Source organism: Ursus americanus, chromosome 1 (assembly GCF_024610735.1).
Source record: "Ursus americanus isolate L20-20 chromosome 1, mUrsAme1.1.p, whole genome shotgun sequence".
Classification (NCBI taxonomy): domain Eukaryota; kingdom Metazoa; phylum Chordata; class Mammalia; order Carnivora; family Ursidae; genus Ursus; species Ursus americanus.
In genome coordinates, this window is record NC_142127.1 from 54,336,487 (window position 1) to 54,357,226 (window position 20,740).

Sequence of the window (20,740 nt, forward strand, 5' to 3'; positions counted from 1 at the left end):
GCTCAGTCAGTTAAGTGTCTGACTTCAGCTCAGGTCATGATCTTGGGGTCCTGGGATCAAGTCCCACATCAGGCTCAGTCAGCGGAGAGTCTGCTTGTCCCTCTCCTTTTGTCCCTCCCCCTGGTTGTCCTCTCTCTGTCTCTCTCTCAAATAAATAAATAAAATCTTAATAAAATAAAATAAAATTGAGTTTTGACTATGGGCCATGCACTTTACATGGATCGTTTTATTTAATCCTATCAGAAAACGAACAACATAGATATATTATTACCTCCTCTAAAAATGAGGAAACGGAGGCTTGGAGCAGCTATTTTTTATCTATGGCCAAGCAGTTAGTAAGTAGCTGAGCAGGTCCCTGGCACTGAAGCCCTTAAGCATGAAGATTTGCTGTTTCCCTTGGATGTCAAAAACAAAACAAAACAAAACAAAACAGCAAGAGTTAATTAGGGAATTTGGGTAGAACTGTTTTCTGAAACGTTTTGCCAAAAAGAAACTACAAAATTTATTCATTTAAAAATTAACAGTTGATGGGGGTTACCATGCTGGAGGTTTGAGGGAAGACCCAGATGAATTAAACATGGATTCTAAACTCAAGGCCCTTACCATCCAGTAATAAAACATCACCATTGCCCGCAGCCAGGAAGTGGTGGATGCCGCAGAAAAGAGGCAGTGGATCTAGCTAACCTAATGGCACAGGGTCAGGTCGTCTCTTCGGTTTTATGAAAAATTGACACAATGCTTTCTTTTCTTCCCCTAAAACCAGGTCACCTGGATGGCTTAGTTGGTTGAGCAACTGACTCTTGGTTTCGGCTCAGGTCGTGATCTCATGAGTTGTGGGACTGAGCCCTGAGTCCGGCTCTGTGCTCAGCGGGGAGTCTGCTTGAGATTCTCTTTCTCTGTTCCTCCCCCCACTCACATGCTCTCTCTCAAATAAATAATAAATCTTAAAAAAATAAAACAGTTTTAGGTATAATTGACATACAATAATTTTATAAGTTTTGATATTTATGTGTAAAGCCATCAACACAATCAATATGATAAATACATCCATCACTCCCAGAGTTTCCTGCTTCTCCCTGTCCCCTATTCCATTCCCAGGCAACCACTGATCTACTTTCTGGAAGTGTGGATTAGTTTACATGTTCTAGAATATTATAAATGGAATCATACAATTTGTACTCTTAAAATCTGGCTTCTTTCACTTCACATAATTGAGGTTCATATATTTTTGCATGTATCAATAGTTAATTGCTTTTTATTGTTGAGTAGTATTCACTCTGTGGATATACCACAATTTGTTTATTCATTCACATGTTGGTAGACACTGGGTTGTTTCCTTTTTTTTTTTAAAGATTTTATTTATTTATTTGACAGAGAAAGAAAGAGAGAGCACATGCAGGTGGAGTGGAAGGCAGAGGGGCACGCAGACGGAGAGGGAGAAGCGGGCTCCCTGCTGAGCAGGGAGCCCGATATGGGGCTCGATCCTAGGACCCTGGGATCATGACCTGAGTCAAAGGCAGATGCTTAACTGACTGAGCCACCCAGGTGCCCCGGGTTGTTTCCCTTTTTAAGCTATGAATAAAGCAGTTGGACATTCACATACAAGTCTTTGTATGGGTATCCATTTCATTTCTCTTGGGTAAATACCTAGGATAGAATGCCTAAGTCATATGGTAGGAGTATGTTTTAACTTTTTAAGAATCTGCTATGGGCACCTGCGTGGCTCAGTTGGTTAAGCATCTGACTCTTGATTTCAGCTCAGGTCATGATCTCAGGGTTGTAGAGTCAAGCCCACAGTCAGTCTCCCTGCTCACTGGGGAGTCTGCTTGAGATTCTCTCTCTTCTTCTCCCTCTGCCCCTCCCCAGTCTATTAGAGTTCCAGTTCCTCCACATTCTTGCTAAGACTACTTGGTATAGTCATTTGTGTGTGTGATTGTGGTTTTTATTTGCATTTAATTTCAAATCCTCTAATGACTAAAGAAGTTGATTATCTTTTCATGGCAGAACAGTTTTAATGTATAATATAATATTTTCTATACATTCACTAAGAGGAAGGGATACATCCCCATACAATCCTTCATTGTCATAAACTTTGCTGTTAGGGGCACCTGTGTGGCTCAGTAGGCTAAATGTCTGACTCTTGATTTCGGCTCAGATCATTATCTCAAGGTTGTGAGACTGAGTCCCACATGTGGATAGAGCTCTATGCTGGGTGTGGAGCCAGCTTAAGATTCTCTTTCTCCCTCTCCCTCTGACCCTCTCCCTTCCCTCTAAAAAAAACAATAAAGAAAGAAACTATGCTGTTAGATAATTAAAGAGCAATTATGGGAAGAAAATAACATTAACTATTGATTTAAATGACACAAAAATTCCAGAAAATATAAATATGCATGTTAATGCAAATTTGAGTTTGTAAAGAAAGAAACTACAAAATACTAAGCTTTTACTTTCTACTGGTATCTCAGAATTTCTTCCATGCACCATGCATTGAGGGACCTACTTACTCATGCTTTCTGAACTGTGTTGAGAAGCAACAACTATTACCTGTTTCTTTTACCACCTTGACTCTTCTCTCTTTGAAACCATAGTTGTTACCATAAACAATTTAAGCCAAATTGGTTAAAATCATCTATTAACTACCCTGACAAGTCACTGAAGATTTATTAACAACGATAACAACAAAGAACTAAACACTGAATAAATAGATATTTTGTGACAATACTTATTTATAAGATACAGGATGTTTTTGTGTATACTATAAACTTCTCCATAAGGGAACATTATGGAGACATTTCTTGCTAAAGTTGATCTGTTTTAGTCTCCTGGGGAAGTAAGTACTGTACTGTCAGCAGGAAATATGTCCTTTCAATTTCAATTGTCCATTCCAGGAGGAAGGTCATATAACACCAACACTTAATTTCCTTTTAATCAATTCAATTTAATAAGAAATCATTGTGTGTGCTTTGTGAAGTATCCCAGGTGAGACCTGAGTTTATTGAGCATCTACTCTGTAAGAGCCTCTACTTCCAAACCTTTTGTCAGTCATTACTAATCCTCACAACAACCATTTTACAAGCGATAAAGCTTAATTCAATCTGGTACAGTAACTTGGTCAAGGTCACACAACTCGATTCAATAACTTGGCCAAGCTTCCATGGCAGAGTTCACATGAAATCCTAGGTTTAGCTCATTCCAAAACATTTGCCTTTTCATTGGGCCAACCTAGGTCCCAAGATACCACCCAAGTATTATTTACAATAATTTATTCACAATAAATTAAGTATTTGTGCATAATTTAACAACATAAGGACTATAATCTATACCATAATTTTTGCCATGGACCTCATTTAAGTGTATGATATACTTTGAAGGGTGTAGCATAATTTCGTGCTATTGGGATATAATAAAGCTATATACACTGTACTATAATTTTTATGTTGAAATTCAATTTAAGATTTCCACATTTTTGTCTTTCTTGATTGCTGCTTACCAACCCTCTCCTAATGATCCAAATCTGTAAATACATGAAAAAAAAGAAAGAAATTATAAGGGCCCCTAGAAACCCGTATGTGATTGCTAGTCGTTCACAGGTGAATTTGAAGAATATCACTCTAAGGAACATGATTCAGATTTTATGGTCTGATTCCAAGGTCCAAGGTCTTTAAAACTAACTGACAATCAGTGGCAGATTCCATCGCAGGACTTTAGCCGAATTATCTTTTCCTGTAGATCACCTTCATGACTGCAACAATCCAAACCCTGCTCTGAGTAAGCTATGCATCAGTAATTCACTGTAAAGCGATTGTCTTGCTCCTTGGAAGGCTTAAAGTAGAGGAGCACGTGTGTTAGGAGGAGAGTCACGCCAGGGGGGCCAAAAGAAGAAAAATCAGGTACCTTTTTTAAAAACAATAATAATATAATGTAAAAATATTGTAGTAACTTAAAAATATAGTAGACTTGATATGGATACTCAAAAGAGAGCTAAGCAATTGAAATGAACAAAAGATAAGGTTATAGGAAGGTTTGAGGATTAAAAGTAAAGGTCTATAATGTTGGCAACAACACTAACTTCATTTACACATTGATCATTTTAATGCAGGGTATTGTAATGACCAAAACGAATAGTTATCCAGTGTCATTTCATGGTCTTCTTGAACTGAAATTAAGGTGCTCGGAAATACATTGTTTACAGTTACAGTGTGCTTTTCTCTAAGAAATTCTCTGTGAAGCAGCGGAGTATTTAACAACCAAAATGACAATCATGTACTCTTAAAGTATTTATACTAGTTACAATTTCTAAAGCTTACATTTTGATGAATCCTGCTGGGTACTATGGTAGAAAGAACATAAGCACTAGAGACAGACAGAGCTGGGTTCACTTACTTACTAGCTGTGTGATGCAGGGAAAGTTGATGAATATCACCGACATCAGTTTCCTCATCTGTGAAATGAAAGTTTTGTGAAGCTGTTATAAGGTATATAAAGTTACTTGTGAAAATGAAGAGCAGGTAGATCCTCTGAAATGATAATCCAAAACCAAAAAATTACTATGTGAACAGCATTGAAGTAATAATAGGCAATTGCCATTCCTTTAGATTTAGTTATTTTCGTAAATGCTTGATGGTTGGCATAATCAAAAGAAGTACTGGTCTGAACTCGAGAGACCTAGAGATACTTCAAAATAAAAATAAAGGAGTTAGTTTAGGGAAGTTTCTCGAGGGCCAGAAACTGTGTTACTCATCTTCTTATCCTATGGCTTTTTACTTTGTCTGATACATGGGTGCACTAGAGAAGTATTTGTTAAATGAATGAATGTTTACATGAGTAGACTTGTTGATTTCTAAAGTTTCTTCCAACATCAACACACTACTTTTATAAGAGTAGAGGAAAGGGAGTGTATTGTATAAACACTGTTTTGTTGTGTTGTAATAAGGCACATGTATTAAAAATATCAACTGCTGATTTGGCTAGAGACCCTGGTATTTATTTTGAGACGGGGAGGCTCTATATATTTTTTTCATAGCTACTTATAACAGTCGTTTACTACTCATCAAGGGATTTTCTGAGTCAAAGGAACATGATCTTGAGGGGGTCTTCGTAATGTGATGTTTGCTTCATTGCACTAGTGGAATGTCAGATTCCAGTTAGAAAATATTTTTAATAATTTTTAATAACAGCAGTGGAAAATTAGGAATAATTTTTAGTGTTCTTTGCAACTCTTTTATGTTTGTAATTTAGAAGCCTTTGCTGGCTGAATTCTGTGCTTTCATTGCCAAGACTTTTCAGACTAAACATTTTCATTTGCTGAAATGTTAATGTCTTCATTTCACATCCACATAATACTTAGCCCATTAGAGCTAATGGCCTCTACCATTCACGTTTACATTGCTACCTAATTCAGAATTATTCCAGTTCTAATTTTACATATACCCAAACTCACATAGGATTGAATGTGCTATGTAAGCCCAGCAGCTCATGGTGAGCCTGCAGAAGGAGGTCAATATTTATTTCCATCGCTCATATTTGGTCTAAGGGGATTTGGCAGTGCCACAACAACATTTCAGAGACTCAGAAATAGTGTTTCCCTTGCCTAATACATGATTTTTAAAAAAGTATCCTATCTCCTTCTCAGTGACTAAATCTCTTAAGATTAATAGCTGTCTGTTGGCATTAGTTTCCTCTGAGTGGGAGGTTTAGGGGTAGGGGAACATTTAATTTCTACCTTAGGCATTTCTGTATCATTTGATTTTTTTCAGAAGCACCTTTACAATTTTTAATATTTGAATAAGTAATATATACCCATGACTCAAATATTTAAAAAATATAAAAGGTGAAATTTTCTCTCCCTTCCCTATCTCCCATTCACTAGATTTCTTCCCAATCCACTGTTACTGGTTTCTTGGGTTATCATTTCAGAGTAATTTATACACACTTATATGCACACATATTTTATGTTTTTTTCCACACAAAAGGTAGTAGATAGTTTATATTGCATTTTGGAGATTGTTACATATCAGTACAGCATATTTTTATGAATTTCTACCTTTTTATGGCTGTATAATATTCCAATATATAGAAGCATTATGATTTACTTAACCAGTTTCATATTGATGGACACTGGGTTGTTTCCAATTTTGCTATTACAGGTAATGCTACAATGACTAACCTTGTACCTAGGTCATTTTATGTGTTAAATATATTCATAGGATATATTTGATTATAAGGAATTGTTGTGTCAAAGGAGATGTGTATTTGTAAGATTGATGGATTTTGCCAAATTTCCCTCCATGGAGTTGTATCAATTTACAATCCCACAAAGATAATGAAACATTTAAGTGTTTGAAAATCTGATATATAAAAAATGATATATCAACATAGCTTTAGTTTGCATTTCTCTTATGAGTGAAGTTGAATATCTCTTCATATATATATGAACTTTTCTGTGAGTTGTGACTTTGTGATTTATAATAAGAAATATGTATTTGGTCTCCATACGTTTCTGGCAGAGCTCCTAAAACTCTTAGAATTTCCTAAGTGATGAGTCACAATAAAGATATCTTTTGTTATGTTAATGAGGTGACTTGGGGAAGGTAACTAAGGATGGGGGCTAGTTGCCAGGGGAGCCAACCTTTGATTAGAGGCTTGGGACTTTCAGTCACACCCCTCTGACCTCCTGGGATGGGAGAGGAACTGGACTTTGCATTCAATCACCAATGGCCAATGATCTAATCAATCATGCCCATGTAATAAAGTCTCCATAAAAAAAACTTTTAAGGCTCAGAGAGCTTCCAGGTTTGTGAACACGTGGAGATTCTTTTTTTTTTTTTTTTTAAGTTTTATTTATTCATTTGACAAAGATAGAGACAGCCAGGGAGAAAGGGAACACAAACAGGGGGAGTGGGAGAGGAAGAAGCAGGCTTCCAGCGGAGGAGCCCAATGCAGGGCTCGATCCCAGAACACCGGGAACACGCCCTGAGCTGAAGGCCGAAGGCAGACACTTAACGACTAAGCCACCCAGGTGCCCCGAACACATGGGGATTCTGGGAGAGTGGAGCTCTCAGAGAGGATGGAAACTCTGTGACTGTCTTCATACTTGCCCCATGCATCTCTTCCATCTGGCTACTCCTGAGTTATATCCTTTTCTAATAAACTGGTAATCTAGGAAGTAAAATGTTTCTTTGAGTTCTGTGGGCTCGTCTAGAAAATTAACCAAACCCAAGAAGGGGGTTGTTGGAACCTCTGATCTATAACCCATCTTTAGAAGCGCAGGTGACAACCTGGACTTGTTTTGGCATCTGAAGTGGAGGGTTGGCAGTCTTATAGGACTGAATCCTTAACCTATGGGATCTGAGGTTATCTCTGGGTAAATAGTGTCAGAATGGAGTTAAATTGTAGGACACCCAGCTGGTGTCTCAGAATTATTTGTTGGAACTGGTACCAGAACCCTTTGGTTATTTATTCATTTCCATTGCCTATTTTTCTCTTGGGTTGTCAGCTTTTTGTCTTACTTCTAGTAGTGCTTTATATATAAGGGATATAGTGCTTTGTTATATGAGTTGAAAATACTTTTTCCCTGTTTGTCATTTGTCTTTTAATTTTAATTACGATGATTTTTCTTATTCCCAAAAGAAACTATTTTAATGTAATTAATTTTATCGATTTTTAAATGACTTCTGGATTTTCAGTCATATTTACCAAGACCTTCCAAGGTTGTAAAGAAATTCTCCCATAGCTTTCTTCTACTGATTTTATTATTATTATTTTTTTAATATCATAAATTCTTTTTTTTTAAGTTTATTTTTAGCAACCCCCACACCCAACATTGGGCTCAAACTCACAACCCTGTGATCAAGAGTCACATGCTCTTCCAACTGAGCCAGCCAGGTACCCCTCTTCTAGTGATTTTATTTTATTTATTTGTTTATTTGAGAGAGACAACAGTGGGGGAAGGAGGAGGGAGAGAGAGAGAGAGAGAGTGAGAGAGAATCTTAAGCAGGCTCCACGTCCAGTATAGAGCCCTACCCAGGCCTACCCAAGGCTTGATCTCACAACCCTGAGATCATGTCCTGAGCCGAAATCAAGAGTTGGATGCTTAATCAACTGAGCCACCCAGGCACCCCTCTTCTAGTGATTTTAGTTATAATTTTTAACATTTAAATACTTATCTGATATCCTTGTAATGTACTTTACTGGATAGCATATAAATGGGCCCAGTTTTATTCCAGATGGTTATCCAGTTTCACCAATGCTATTTACTGAATAGTCTCTTTTCCCTGGTGATTAGCAATGTCACCTTAATTGCATACTAATTCCGGCATCTCTTTGGGTCTATATCAGAACATTCTCATCTGTTCCATTCATCTGTATGCTCATTTATGGACTAAGTCTATATTGTTTAACTTACTGAGGCTTTATAATGTGTTTTGATATCTAGTAGGGCCAACCATTTCACCTTCTGCCACACACAGAAGTACATATTTCTTCTCTTTTCAGAACTTCCCTGGCTATTCTCCTCCTGTCCCCAATATAAATTTGAGGATTATTTTGTCAAGTTCATAAAGAATAAAAGCTGATATTTTTATTGAGATTGTGCTAAAATTTCTTAAAAAGATTTATTTATTTGAGAGAGCGAGAGTATGCATGAGAATCCGCTCCCTCTGCCCCTCCCCGCACTCGCCTAACGCCTAACTGAGCCACCCAAGCGCCCCTAAAGCTATTCTTCTGCCTTATCTGTCCTCACAACTTCCAGTCTCTTGCTGATGTCTCCTGTTGCCTCGTTCCAACCAAAAGACAGTGGACAAGAGATCCCTAAGGGGTCAGCTTCCCAGAACACACAGCAGGGTAGAGAAGGACTGAAGGTAGATCCAGTGCAGAAGCCAAAATCAGATAACAAAATAGCCTCTCTCTTCATTAGTTGAAAAAAAAAAAAAGATTATTATAGGTGGTAAAAACGGTTTTCTTGAAGCTAGTAGCATCACCTTTGTTTATAAGAAAAGTGTGGGGTCTCAGTGTTAGGCATTTTTATGTGGAAAACTGCCAGTACTGACCTTTTCTAGGTCTCTTGCTAGCAGGCCCATGGCCTGCATTTCCTGGTCAGGATAGAGCTTCTTGATTGTAGTTCTCCCTACATTTAGTACCTTATTTTTAAAACCCTGCCACTCCTTCCTCAGATCTAAAAATAATGTTTTAGTGAGACGGATATCAGATGGGTTAGTTGTCAGCACCAGAACCAGACACTGCATCTTCTGGGAAGGATCCAGTAGAACACTCCCTTTTCACTGGCACCTTGGCCAGTCTCCAGGGGTTTTCGGTTCAGGCCTACTTCAGATGCCCCCATGCATCGGCAGGCTTGGCTTTGAGGGCAGAGAGTTCACCTGACTGTACCACGTGTTGCACTCTCAGATGGACTGGTTCCCTTCCGCCAGACATTTGGAAAGCGTTCTAAACTCCGCAGCAATCCTGGCCTTCTACTGCACAGGCTACATTTTTTGGGAGACCTCATGGATCACAGGGTTGCCAGATAAAATACAGGACACTGAGTTGAATCTGAATTTCAGATATAAAACGAATAATTTTTAGTATATCACAAATATTGCAAGGGACATTCTTATACTAAAAAATTATCTATTGTTTATGTGGAATTCAAATTCAACCGGACATTCTGAATTTTTCTTTGCTAAATCTGGCAACACTTACCACAGAACTCTTCCCAAAATAATCCTCCACTATGCTGCCCGCCTCCTCCCCCGATTTCAAATCCCTCCACTGGAATTAGGTTCACTGAAGTGTTAAGACAACCTAGAAGGAATATTAACTGTACAGGTCACAGTTAAGATTTACTTTTGAGGTCTTTACCTCTGACTTCAATTCCCAGTAAAAGTAATTCGTTTACCCCATCAATAAATTTGTTATTTGGGCACTAAGAAGGACATTTCATGAGGGGTTGAGAACAAGGGAGGCTCAGGACAAATTCAGATCCCAGCAGGTGCGTGAGAGTGGGCGCATGGGGTGTAGCTTCAAGGAATGCACGTGGAGAAGAGAATATGAAAGAGGACTTGTATTATCTGACAGTTTTGCCTGACTAGGATCTTTGCACTGTTTCTTCCTTGCTTCCCCCTTTCCATCCCTTCTCTATTCGACACATGCTCACCCCCATATTTAGGGCATGAACTAGAGGCTGGGTCCCGGCAGAACAGAAAGCAGGAGGCCTGGTGGGGAAGACAACTGCCAAGCAACCGAGGGCTGGGGACAAAATAGACCAGGAGGAGAAGTAAAACCAAGAAATATTTAAAAATTAGGTGCATGACATATGAGGAAAAAAGTCCAAGGTTAGCCAAGAATGACTACTTATTGCAGGATTCAAAACCTCTGAATGACAAAACCTCTGAAAAAGGAAGCAATGGTAGCATGGGGCACCCTGCTGACACTTCTCCCCGCCTGAGTACTTCTCCATTTCATCCTCCCTGCAGCTGCCCAGAGCAGACAAACAGCAGCAGCCCTCCCCTTGCAGGCCCCATGAACGGCATGGCTGCAGCTCTTCTATGAAGTGAATAAACCAGACCTCAGCCTCATTTTCAGACTGACTCGATCCAACCAGCATTCCCAAATGCTGTGGCCCCAGAGGCTCAGGGTTCAGTCACGAGGCTGCTCCTCCCTTGTGGCATCCGTGTTCATGCCTAGAGACTGACCTGACCACTCGGGGACTAGCCTTGGTTAAACTGTGCCACGTAAGCTTGTGTTTGCGGTCATCTTCCCATCGGGAGTTTTTGCGCTGTACCGAGCCGCTCTGAAGCCGTCGCTGCAAGGGCCTGCTCAAGTCTGACCAGTCCAGAGAGGGAGGAGAGTTTGAAGCTCCAAATGAACCAAAGTGGCCAGCTAGTCCTGGTTTATCTTAGACTTTCCCAGGCCAAGCACTGAAAGTCCACCTGCCAGGAAATCCCTCAGTCCCTGGCAAACTGGGGTGATTGGCCACCCTAAAAATCGAGATGTCACAGCTTTGGCACCTGAATATGTTTCCTCACCTGTAGAGTGCTGGGATCGGCCAATACAGCTTCTAAAGTTACTGCCCCATCTAACACCTCGTGACTCACTCTCATGCCCCCAACCTTACCCATCAGCTCTCACACAGAATTCACTGGGTCCAAGTCCTGAGTTCCTGTAATCTGATGATAAGCTAATCATCGGTGTGTTAACAGGAAAGGATGTTGGGGCTCACAGAGGAATTTTAACAATGGCTCTGGGAGGAAGGCGTGTGGCTGAAGCCAAGTGGCTCTAACGGCGGGAGTTCAGCTGGGGAGATGGGGTGTGTGGCTCTGTGTCATCCCGGAAGGGAGATGTTTTTAGACAGGCATTTCGAGGCACACAGCCTGACAGAGCTGATTTGATGGGCTGGTTGCAGCTGCACCGCAGGACCGGTAGCCACGGGCAGGGCATTCTTGTCTGACCTGAGCCAACTTTCACAGAACGACGTGAATAAAGTCAGTACTTGAAACCAGAGACTGCAGAAGAAAGGAAGTAGTCTACTGATCGCACTATTTATTTATTTTTAAATGCATTTGCCCTGAGCCCCGGACTGTCATCTGAAATACAGGGGCACCTGGGCGGCTCAGTCGGTGAAGCGTCTGCCTTCGGCTCAGGTCATGATCCCAGGGGCCTGGGATTGAGCCCCACATCGGGCTCCCTCCTCAGCGGGGAGCCTGCTTCTCCCTCTCCCTCTGCCATTCCTCCCAATCGTGCTCTCTGGCTCTCTCTAGCTCTCTGTCGAATAAATAAATAAAATCTTAAAAAAAAATAAAATTGAAAACATGAAATACAGATATGCAGCTATCATCTTGGGGTACTTGAGAATTCGAACTCTGGCATCACCCCTACTAACTGTGTAAAATTGGGCCAGTGTTAGGTTGAGTCATATGAACTTGCCAATATTAGACCTTTTCACTCGCAAAAACGGGAACCTACATGGCTAAGTCTAATAACTTGCTCTCTTTTCCTCAGTCTCCTCGTGCATGAAAGGTGGATAGGCACCCAGCTAGAAAGCATGCAGACAGGACGCGGTGAGAAGGTGCTCCGAACAGTCACACTTCCCGTCCAGTGGTGTCACTATACTGCTGTCTCCACGGCCACCACTGGCAAAGAAGCACAGAGGGCCCAGGTACGCGCCATCAGCTGAGCGTAGGGAGCCCCAGACTGTTTCGGGATGCGCAGCCCTGACAAACCAAGGGGGATGGGCCGCCTTAGCCGAATGTAGAACTTCAGTCTCATCCCAGGGTTAGGAAAGGAGAATAAGGTTTATACCTCAGATTTTTCAGTTGTTCTGAGAATTGAAGTTTCGCTTTTTCTCTCAGGACGGAACAACCAATTCTAAAGCACAGCAAAGGGCTTTTATAATGGGGTCTTGCTCTAGCAAAATTGGGCCCCATCTCTAGCCTCACATCTGTGTTTGTAGCAACCACACAATGTGGCCACCTGATTCAATTTGATTATATATACACATACACATGTACTGGGAAGCACGAACAAAACAAATGAGATAGCCTCATCACTAGTGGAGTAGAAAAAAGTTACACTGGATTTCTTCTCTCAATAACTAACAGGAAGCAATAAAAGGAGAGGAAACAAAACATTTTGCTGCAGTACTGTCATTATATAATTAAATAACATTTATTAACTTAAGCAAATTCACTTGGCTTTTTATAGTTCAAGGAATCTAGGAAATAGTTTCCTTACATATAATGAGGAAGTGCATTGTTAGGTCTCTTAATATGTTTCTTCCCTATAACATTTCTGTGTTTTGTCTGTTCTCTGCACTTTCATTCCCTTGACATTAAAGTGATCTGTTCACAGAACTGGGAACACAATAATTCTTAGGTCAAATGATAGCTGGGGGAGCCTTTGGACGCCAAGGCCAGCACCTCCCTACTGTGCACATCCCATAGATATGTTATCAGAAATCTAAAAAATAAAAAAAAACAACCTTGAGCCTGACTTGTTTAAATTCCCTCTCAAGCAGGCCTCTTTCAAATGTGAGAAAGTTCGGCTCTCAACATGTATTAACAATAAAGTGTTTACAATAAAATGCCTGGCTGTGCCTATTAATGGCTTTGCTCTTTGAATTAATTCCTTCCTGATGACAAAGGCTGAGCTTTTGAACTTCTGGGTATGGCTAGCAGGGCATTTTTGCTTGGCTTGGCTCTGTTAAATGGGTAGAAAAGGCTTAGTTGAGCACCTGGTATTTTGTGGCCGGTAATTATACTACAGTTGTTACTGTGCATTACCAAACTTCATTTTTTGACCACAAGCCAACTGTATTCTTTAAAACAAACATCTTTTGAAAGCCTCGTGTGCTTTGAAATTATTTTAAAATCCACTTTGCGAATAGGATTTGGTGCAAAACAGAATTTTTTAAATGATGTTTTGCTTTAAGGCAGCATCTCTTCACCTGTCATTTGGTCTGAGTTCGTCAGCTCTCACTAGCGGTAGGTAATCTTTCCACTTATGCTGTTGTAAGCCTTCCTTTTCCTCTCAGCACTGTGGGTGTGCTTACCGTACAATGACCTGTCCCCCCAGGGAACAGATTTACTCTAGAGTGTGTGCTCATAACTGAGGCAGGGGAAGTGATAAACACTAAAACATTCAGAGAAACAAATCACCTTTTCCGTATTTAGAACACTAGTAAATCATCCACGGATAGGCTTTCGAAGCTGTGAGTCTTCCTCCAAGACTGGGTTCCCAATTCTTTTCTTTTTTCTTTAAAGATTTTATTTATTTATTTGACAGAGAGAGAGAGAGCACAAGCAGGGGAAGTGGAGGGAGAAGAGGGAGCCCAAGCAGAGGGAGAAGCAGGCTCCCCACTGAGCCTGATGCAGGACTCGATCCCAGGACCCTGGGATCATGACCTGAGTCAAAGGCAGATGCCTAACCGACTGAGCCACCCAGGCGTCCCTCTTTTCTTTTTTTTAAAGATTTACTTATCTGAGAGTGAGAGAGAGTGCACATGCATGCGTGGGGGAAGGGGCAGAGGGAGAGAATCTTCAAGCAGACTCCCCACTGAGTATGGAGCCAGACTGACCCAGGGCTCGATCTCACAATCCTGAGATCATGACCTGAGCCAAAATCTAGAGTTGGCTGCTTAACTGGCTGAGCTACCCTGGTGGCCCTAAGTTCCCAATTCTTAAGTGAAAACCTGATCACCAAGAGTGTAGGATCAAGCCATCAGGGGTGGAGCCATCTGGTTGAGGTGGGGGAGGGAAAACAGTACATTTAAAGACCAATCAGGCAGGAAGGGGCTTAATCTGCTAGTTCCCCTGACAGAAGAACTCCCATTAATCAATGCTTCTTCTCCTCATTGTTATTTTTATTTACTTTTATTTTTTCATTTATTTGAGAGAGAGAGATATCAAGAGAGAGCATGAGCAGGGAGGAGAGGGAGAAGCAGGGTTCCTGTGAGCAGGGAGTCAGACGCAGGGCTCCATCCCAGGACCCTGGGATCACGACCTGAGCCAAAGGCAGACGCTTAACCAACTGAGCCACCCCAGCGCCCTGCCACACTGTTAGTTTTAGGAAAATGACACAGAGACTTCGCCTCACAAGGACCTGATGAAATTAAATGTGATACACATGTGATTAAAAATTTTTTTTTTCCTTGGTATTCCCCTATCCCCACTTCCATGCCTTGGACAGCAGGCCCTTGTCTCACTACCTTAAGGTGGAGGAATGATGTGATAGGGTAAAAAGCAAAACAAGAACAAAACTTCTGTGAGTTGTGTTTTGTGTTATAAAAGCCCTCAGAGGATAGGAGAGGATTTGGAATATAGCCAAAGGATTTAGAAGGAAAAGGTTTGACAACAGTGGGGCTTTCCTGGAACAGTAGAAACACTTCCCTTCACTGGGGTAGGAGGAGAGATGGATGAAAAGTGAGAGAGCAAAGCTATGAATGGGTCCTTCCTCCCTACCCTGCCCTTCTCCCTCAGGAAGGCAACAAGCCTGCGGAGAAGAATGGCTGTGTGGTGTGGGCCTACAGAACTTCCTAGACCCTGGAGTGGCTCCAAAGTAGCAGGGAGCTGCTGGACATGAATAGGCCATGTGAACAGGCAGTAGGCACAGATATATCAGCATCAGTGGGAAGACTAGAAGGAACTGTAGATATCTTGGTTGGTGCCTCCTCAAACACCTAACTTGAAGAACGAATGGATCTCCAATACCCTGTACTAGCCTGTGCACTCCTTTTTTTTTTTTTGAAGATTTTATTTATTTAACAGAGAGAGACAGCCAGCAAGAGAGGGAACACAAGCAGGGGGAGTGGGAGAGGAAGAAGCAGGCTCCTAGCGGAGAAACCTGATGTGGGACTCGATCCCAGAACACCGGGATCACGCCCTGAGCCGATGGCAGACACTTAATGACTGTGCCACCCAGGCGCCCCTAAACTGTGCACTCCTGCTGCACCACACCCTAAACTTAGATATACCCTCAAAGGTAGAGAAGTACCCAAATGATGGAAGTCATTGCTGACACCTTTCAACATAGAGCCAGAGCTGAAAAGATAAAGTAGGTTGATTATAGTGGAGTAATATACACTTTGGCATACTTGTGTTTGTATACTGAGATCAGTGCCTTATCTAGTTTGAGCTTCTGTGGAAGACAATGGGGAATAGTGGAGAGACACTAACCTGAAAGAGAACTCTGTCATTTAGTAGTATGTGATTTTGGACAAGTCATGTAACTACTCTGGGCCTCAGGGTCCTCAATCTATAAAATATGTATAATAACACCCATCCTGACAACCTATAGCACTGTTGTGAGAATGGGATACTGCATGTGGATGTCATTAAATATAGCACAAGGCAAGGATCCAGCCTAAACAGTATCAAATACAAATCATAATTAGAAGAAAAATCTTATGAAATAACTCCAACTTATAGAAACTTGTGGAAAAGACTTGTCAATTTCCTTTTCTCTTCCTGGCACACAAAAGATAACATTTCCCAACATTTCCCAGCCTCCCTTGTGGTTAGGATGGGGCCATGTGATTGGGTTCTGCCACTGGGATATGGCAGAAGTAACAAACCGTACTTGTAGACCTAGTCTCATATCCCCCTGTCTGGTCTTATATATATATTCCCTTCTCCCTCTGTGGTAACTGCTGAGACCATATGTTGAAGCTGATGGCATTTTAAGACAAATTGCCAAGTCATCACTTGGAAGAGGTGCCCAAGAGTGCCCCCTTCCTACATTGGGTTGTGGTGTAAGATGTAAACTTTTATTATGTCAAGTCAATAGTATTTTTGGGTTATGTATTCATGTAGCCTATCTAGACTATCCTGACTGATATGGTACTATAATAAGATAACATATTATTATAATATATATACATATTTCATATTATCTATCATCTATCTAGCTATCTACCTACCTATCTATCTATAAAATGAGAAGTCTCAAGACATGGAGGAGTGTCTCAGTCAATATCTTTCCTTCCATATTATGAAGAACATATAAATTCAGTTTGTGCTATTCTTGAGCAAAGATGTCACAAGCACAGGTTATGATGACATTCAAGTCTGTGTCTGGCTTGCTCAGTGGAAGCATGGTCACCTGTAATCCTGGCTCTGATAGACCCCAGGCCCTCTGCACTATCTCACCGCCCCTGCTGCAGTTGCAGTGCCTTGCCTCATCACTGCACGGGCTTGGCTGGAAGATGGCCTCCTCCCTCCTCATCTCAAACTCTCCATGGACACTCAGCATTCTAACAGGGAGGACCCAGGAGATGCTCTTGGATCTAGGCAATGAGGAAAACCATTCTGTAGGGAGCACAGCTATTACTAACCATCTCAAAGCAGTAGGTTTTGCATGTTTGCTTATTACTACCTCCATTCCCCAAACAGTTCCAACATACATACGTTTGCAGCTTAACTTCTGCTCAAGCCACCAGAGCAATGGGTACTGCTGACTGTACTCAGAGACCACGACTGTACTCAGAGACCACAACTTCACTGCAGCCCTGGAGGCTGTCCAACTGCAGACAGAAGGACAGTAATGCTTTTCCCAAAAACTATACTCTCTTTGTCCAGGGCTGCCAAGAGAGTTCAGTTATCTTCAAGGCCCCGGGCTTCAAATTTTCACTGCCGCATGCCTGGTCATGCCTGGTCACCACCCTCTCTCTGGGTAAGTCTTTATTCTTAATGCATTTGCACCATTGGGAAGGATCTCTAGGAAGGCCTGGTCACTTCATTCCTTAACAAAGACTATCCTCTTTTGGACCAGTTAGCTGGCTTTGATCCTTGCCAGAGAATCCTGCCCAGTGGGCATGCAGACTTGAGGAACCATGAATACAGTGAGAAATCTGTCAGCACAACTGAATGAAATTTCAAAGCCCTTGTCCCGAAGGTCAAAAGTACAACTGTACTATCGTCTTTGAATGAATGGTACTGACCTTCAGAAAAAAGAAAGCATTAATATTATTTTCTAGGTAATGTTATTATTTTTAAAGTAATCTCTACACCGAACGTGGGGCTTGAACTTATGACCTTGAGATCAAGAGTCATATGCAATACTGACTGGGCCAGCCAGATGTCACTATTACTATTGTTATACTGAGAATCGGTGATCTGAGAAATAAAGATACTTTAAATGTTTTAATTGTTGTTTTCTTTTTTTTTTTTTAAGATTTTATTTATTTATTTGACAGAGATAGAGACAGCCAGCGAGAGGGGGAACACAAGCAGGGGGAGTGGGAGAGGAAGAAGCAGGCTCCTAGCAGAGGAGCCTGATGTGGGGCTCGATCCCATAATGCCGGGATCACGCCCTGAGCTGAAGGCAGACGCTTAACCGCTGTGCCACCCAGGAGCCCCTAATTGTTGCTTTCTAAAATAAATGCTTTTAGAATCATAAAACTAATACATGCTTAGTGCGATCAATTTGCCAAGTACAGAAAAGTATATAAAATGTTTTAATAACATCTATCAGCTTCTTTTTTGTGATATAATTGGTATGGTCTACCTTCCCTCTATGTTGTATGTCTCTTGAGGAAAGAAATCATGGCGTTTCTTCATCTCTGTGTAGCCCATGACACTGAGACAGAGAGCCTTGAATACAGTAGGGCACAATAAATGTTTGTGGAATGAATGTCATTTAATGAATTTAGGAAAGCTGGAATTTTTACCTACCTTTGTGGACCAGAGTCTTCAAGGCAAAACAAAATAAAAAAAGATAACTTCAATAAGAGACTGGGTGGAGTGGCCACGACTGTGGACTCTGAAGTCAGGCAGATGTGGTCTGAAATCCATCCCTGATCTTGCTAGCAATGTGTCCACGGGTGAGTTATCTCAATTTTCTGTCTCTGGCCTGATGGGGCTGTGCTTCAAATTGCCCTCACCCCTGGACCCAAGCTGATGGGATATTCTCTCCCTGAAACAATGCCTGGAACTGTCCCAATTTTAGTATTAAAACCCCCACAGCTCAGGAAATTCCTCAATCTCAGGCAAACCAAAGGCTGGTCACCCTACAGAGAAGTAGGACAGATGATATACTGGCTCTTAAAGCAAAGCACAACACTTTTCAGTGACCCCAGCAAGACACATGGTCACAGAGAACTCTGAGGGGTGATATAAAGGAAAAACTCAAGTTTTTTCTTGCCCGAGTTGGAAAAAAAAGTCCAGTTCTTCCCTACTATCTCTTTCTTTCCTGTATATGTCCTTTACTTTCAGAGAACACTTCTGACACTTCTGGTCACCAAATGTGTGGAGGTGTTTCCCCCACCAACCAATTCTCTGACACCAGATGGGTGTCTGACAATTTAATTCAATTCTTAACTTGTCTACCTGGAGATAGTGTCAGATCCCACAGGTTAAAGGCTCAGGCCCATGAGATTGCCTCCCCACTTCAGATTGTAGTCACAAACCCAGGTTGTCACCTGTGTTTCTGACCAACCAGCTACAGACTGGGGTTTCCAGCGACTCCCTCCTTGGGTTCAATTAATTTGCTAGAGTGGCTCACGGAACTGAGGGAAACAGTTTATAATAATAGGATATGATAAGGAATAGAGATGAAATCTGGTTGGAAGAGATGCATAGGGCAAGGTATGGGGGAAAGAGCGGGAGTTTCCATGCCCTCTCCAGGTACGTGCCGCTCTCCCAATACACCTATGTGTTCACTAACCTGGTAGCTCTCTGAAGCCAGTTCTTTTTGAGTTTTTACAGAGGCTTCATTACATAGGCATGATTGATTAAATCATTGGCCACTGGCGATTCAATCAACCTCCTGGCTTTCTCCCCTGCTCAGAGGTCAGGAGTGGGATTGGGCGTGTGGAACTGAAAGTTCCATCCTTCCAATCACATGGTCCGTTCTCCTGCCAATCAGCCCCCAACCTTAGGTAAGATCCAAAAATCACCTCATCAATATAAACAACACAGACACCTCTGGGAGCTGTGAGTCAGGAATTGTGGAGAAAGACCAGATATATATGAGAAACATATTTTAGGCATCCGAACGAACAAATACATATTTCTTAAAAGCACAATATCACAGGTGGGGATGTGCCATCCCCGCTATATCAGGGGGAGGAGACCTGGAAGTATTTGGTTGCCAGCTCTTATGACCTCCAGACCTGCTTTGTCCCTTTCCTCCCCCATCTGGGTTTACAGTCTTCCTCAGGTGACATTCAGCTCTCTCACCTGATCCTAGCACATTTATTGCCAATGGACTTTTGCCCCCCATGCTTCACTCCCAGAACAGCATTGGAAGTAAGTTGGGCAGCGGATGCCAAAGACAGAATCGGCCTCTCCTGCACCTGTAACCATTCATAAATTTATTAATTAGTGGATTCATTTATTAGACAAATGCCAATTGAACCCCTATTGTGCTGGAGAGGTACTATGTGATATGCTGTGAACTTCAGGGTAAAATATTTAAGTCCAAGAAATAGTAGGCTGCTAATATTAGGCTTTTACTATGGCATATATAGATATTATTTCCTTTATTCAATTATTTTGTGGGCAATTTGATATTTTTCTCTCCTGTCCCTGTCAACATTCACTAAAGACTGAATTTATAGGCTCAAAATAAGTAATATTACTAAAGGGCTCAAACTAATAAGCTCATATCTGCTTAGCCAAAGGGCACTGCCCACCTATGGCTCTGCCTGCAGGATTAGGTGCTGGGTTTGGAGAAGGGAATAGGAGTTAAAATTGGGAAGTTGTGATGCTCTTATACATTTGCTAATCCCTGGAGCTTGATTTTATGCCATAAGTGTGCCATTAGCCATTCCCAGATGCCAGTAGCTGCTTCAAAAGATCTAGGTCACAGTAGTTTCCCATCACTTGGGAGCCCTGAAAAATCCCATGTCCAGGCCACATTGTGAATCAATTACGTCAGAATCTCTGGTGGGGGAAGACTTAGATATTGCTATTTTTAAACATTTCCCAGGTGAAGCCCTAGCCCTAAGACTGTGGTCCTCAAATTTTAACCTGTATCAGAATCACCTGGAAGGCTCAGAAATTGCTGGGTCCTCTCTCTGGAATTTGTGATTCAATAGGTCTGGGGTGGGTCCTGAGAATCCGCATTTCTAACAAGTTCCCAGATAATGCTGCTGCCGGTCTGGAGCCCACATTTTGAGAACCACTGGTCTATGAGACCCTCGGTATCCTTAACAACTGAGTGGAATAGGGATGGGATAGTGGTGAGGAGGCCTGCTCTAGATTTTTCTTACTTCTGGAGGATCTGTTCAGGTTATTCTGTGGACTCAGAT

At 41.6% G+C, this 20,740-nt stretch overlaps 1 protein-coding gene across 3 annotated transcripts in view; it reads right to left on the reverse strand.

Moving 5' to 3' along the window:
- Positions 1-20,740, reverse strand: part of NFE2L2 (NFE2 like bZIP transcription factor 2) — a 141,829-nt gene that overhangs the window by 39,879 nt on the left and 81,210 nt on the right. For 2 of the 3 annotated variants that reach the window (XM_087861657.1, XM_087861658.1), the window contains one exon: positions 4,388-4,441. In XM_087861657.1, the coding sequence (XP_087717783.1) occupies positions 4,388-4,441 (54 nt within the window). Of the gene's footprint in view, positions 1-4,383; positions 4,442-20,740 lie in introns of those variants that run through there. The other variant, XM_045806177.2, reaches the window with a different exon arrangement.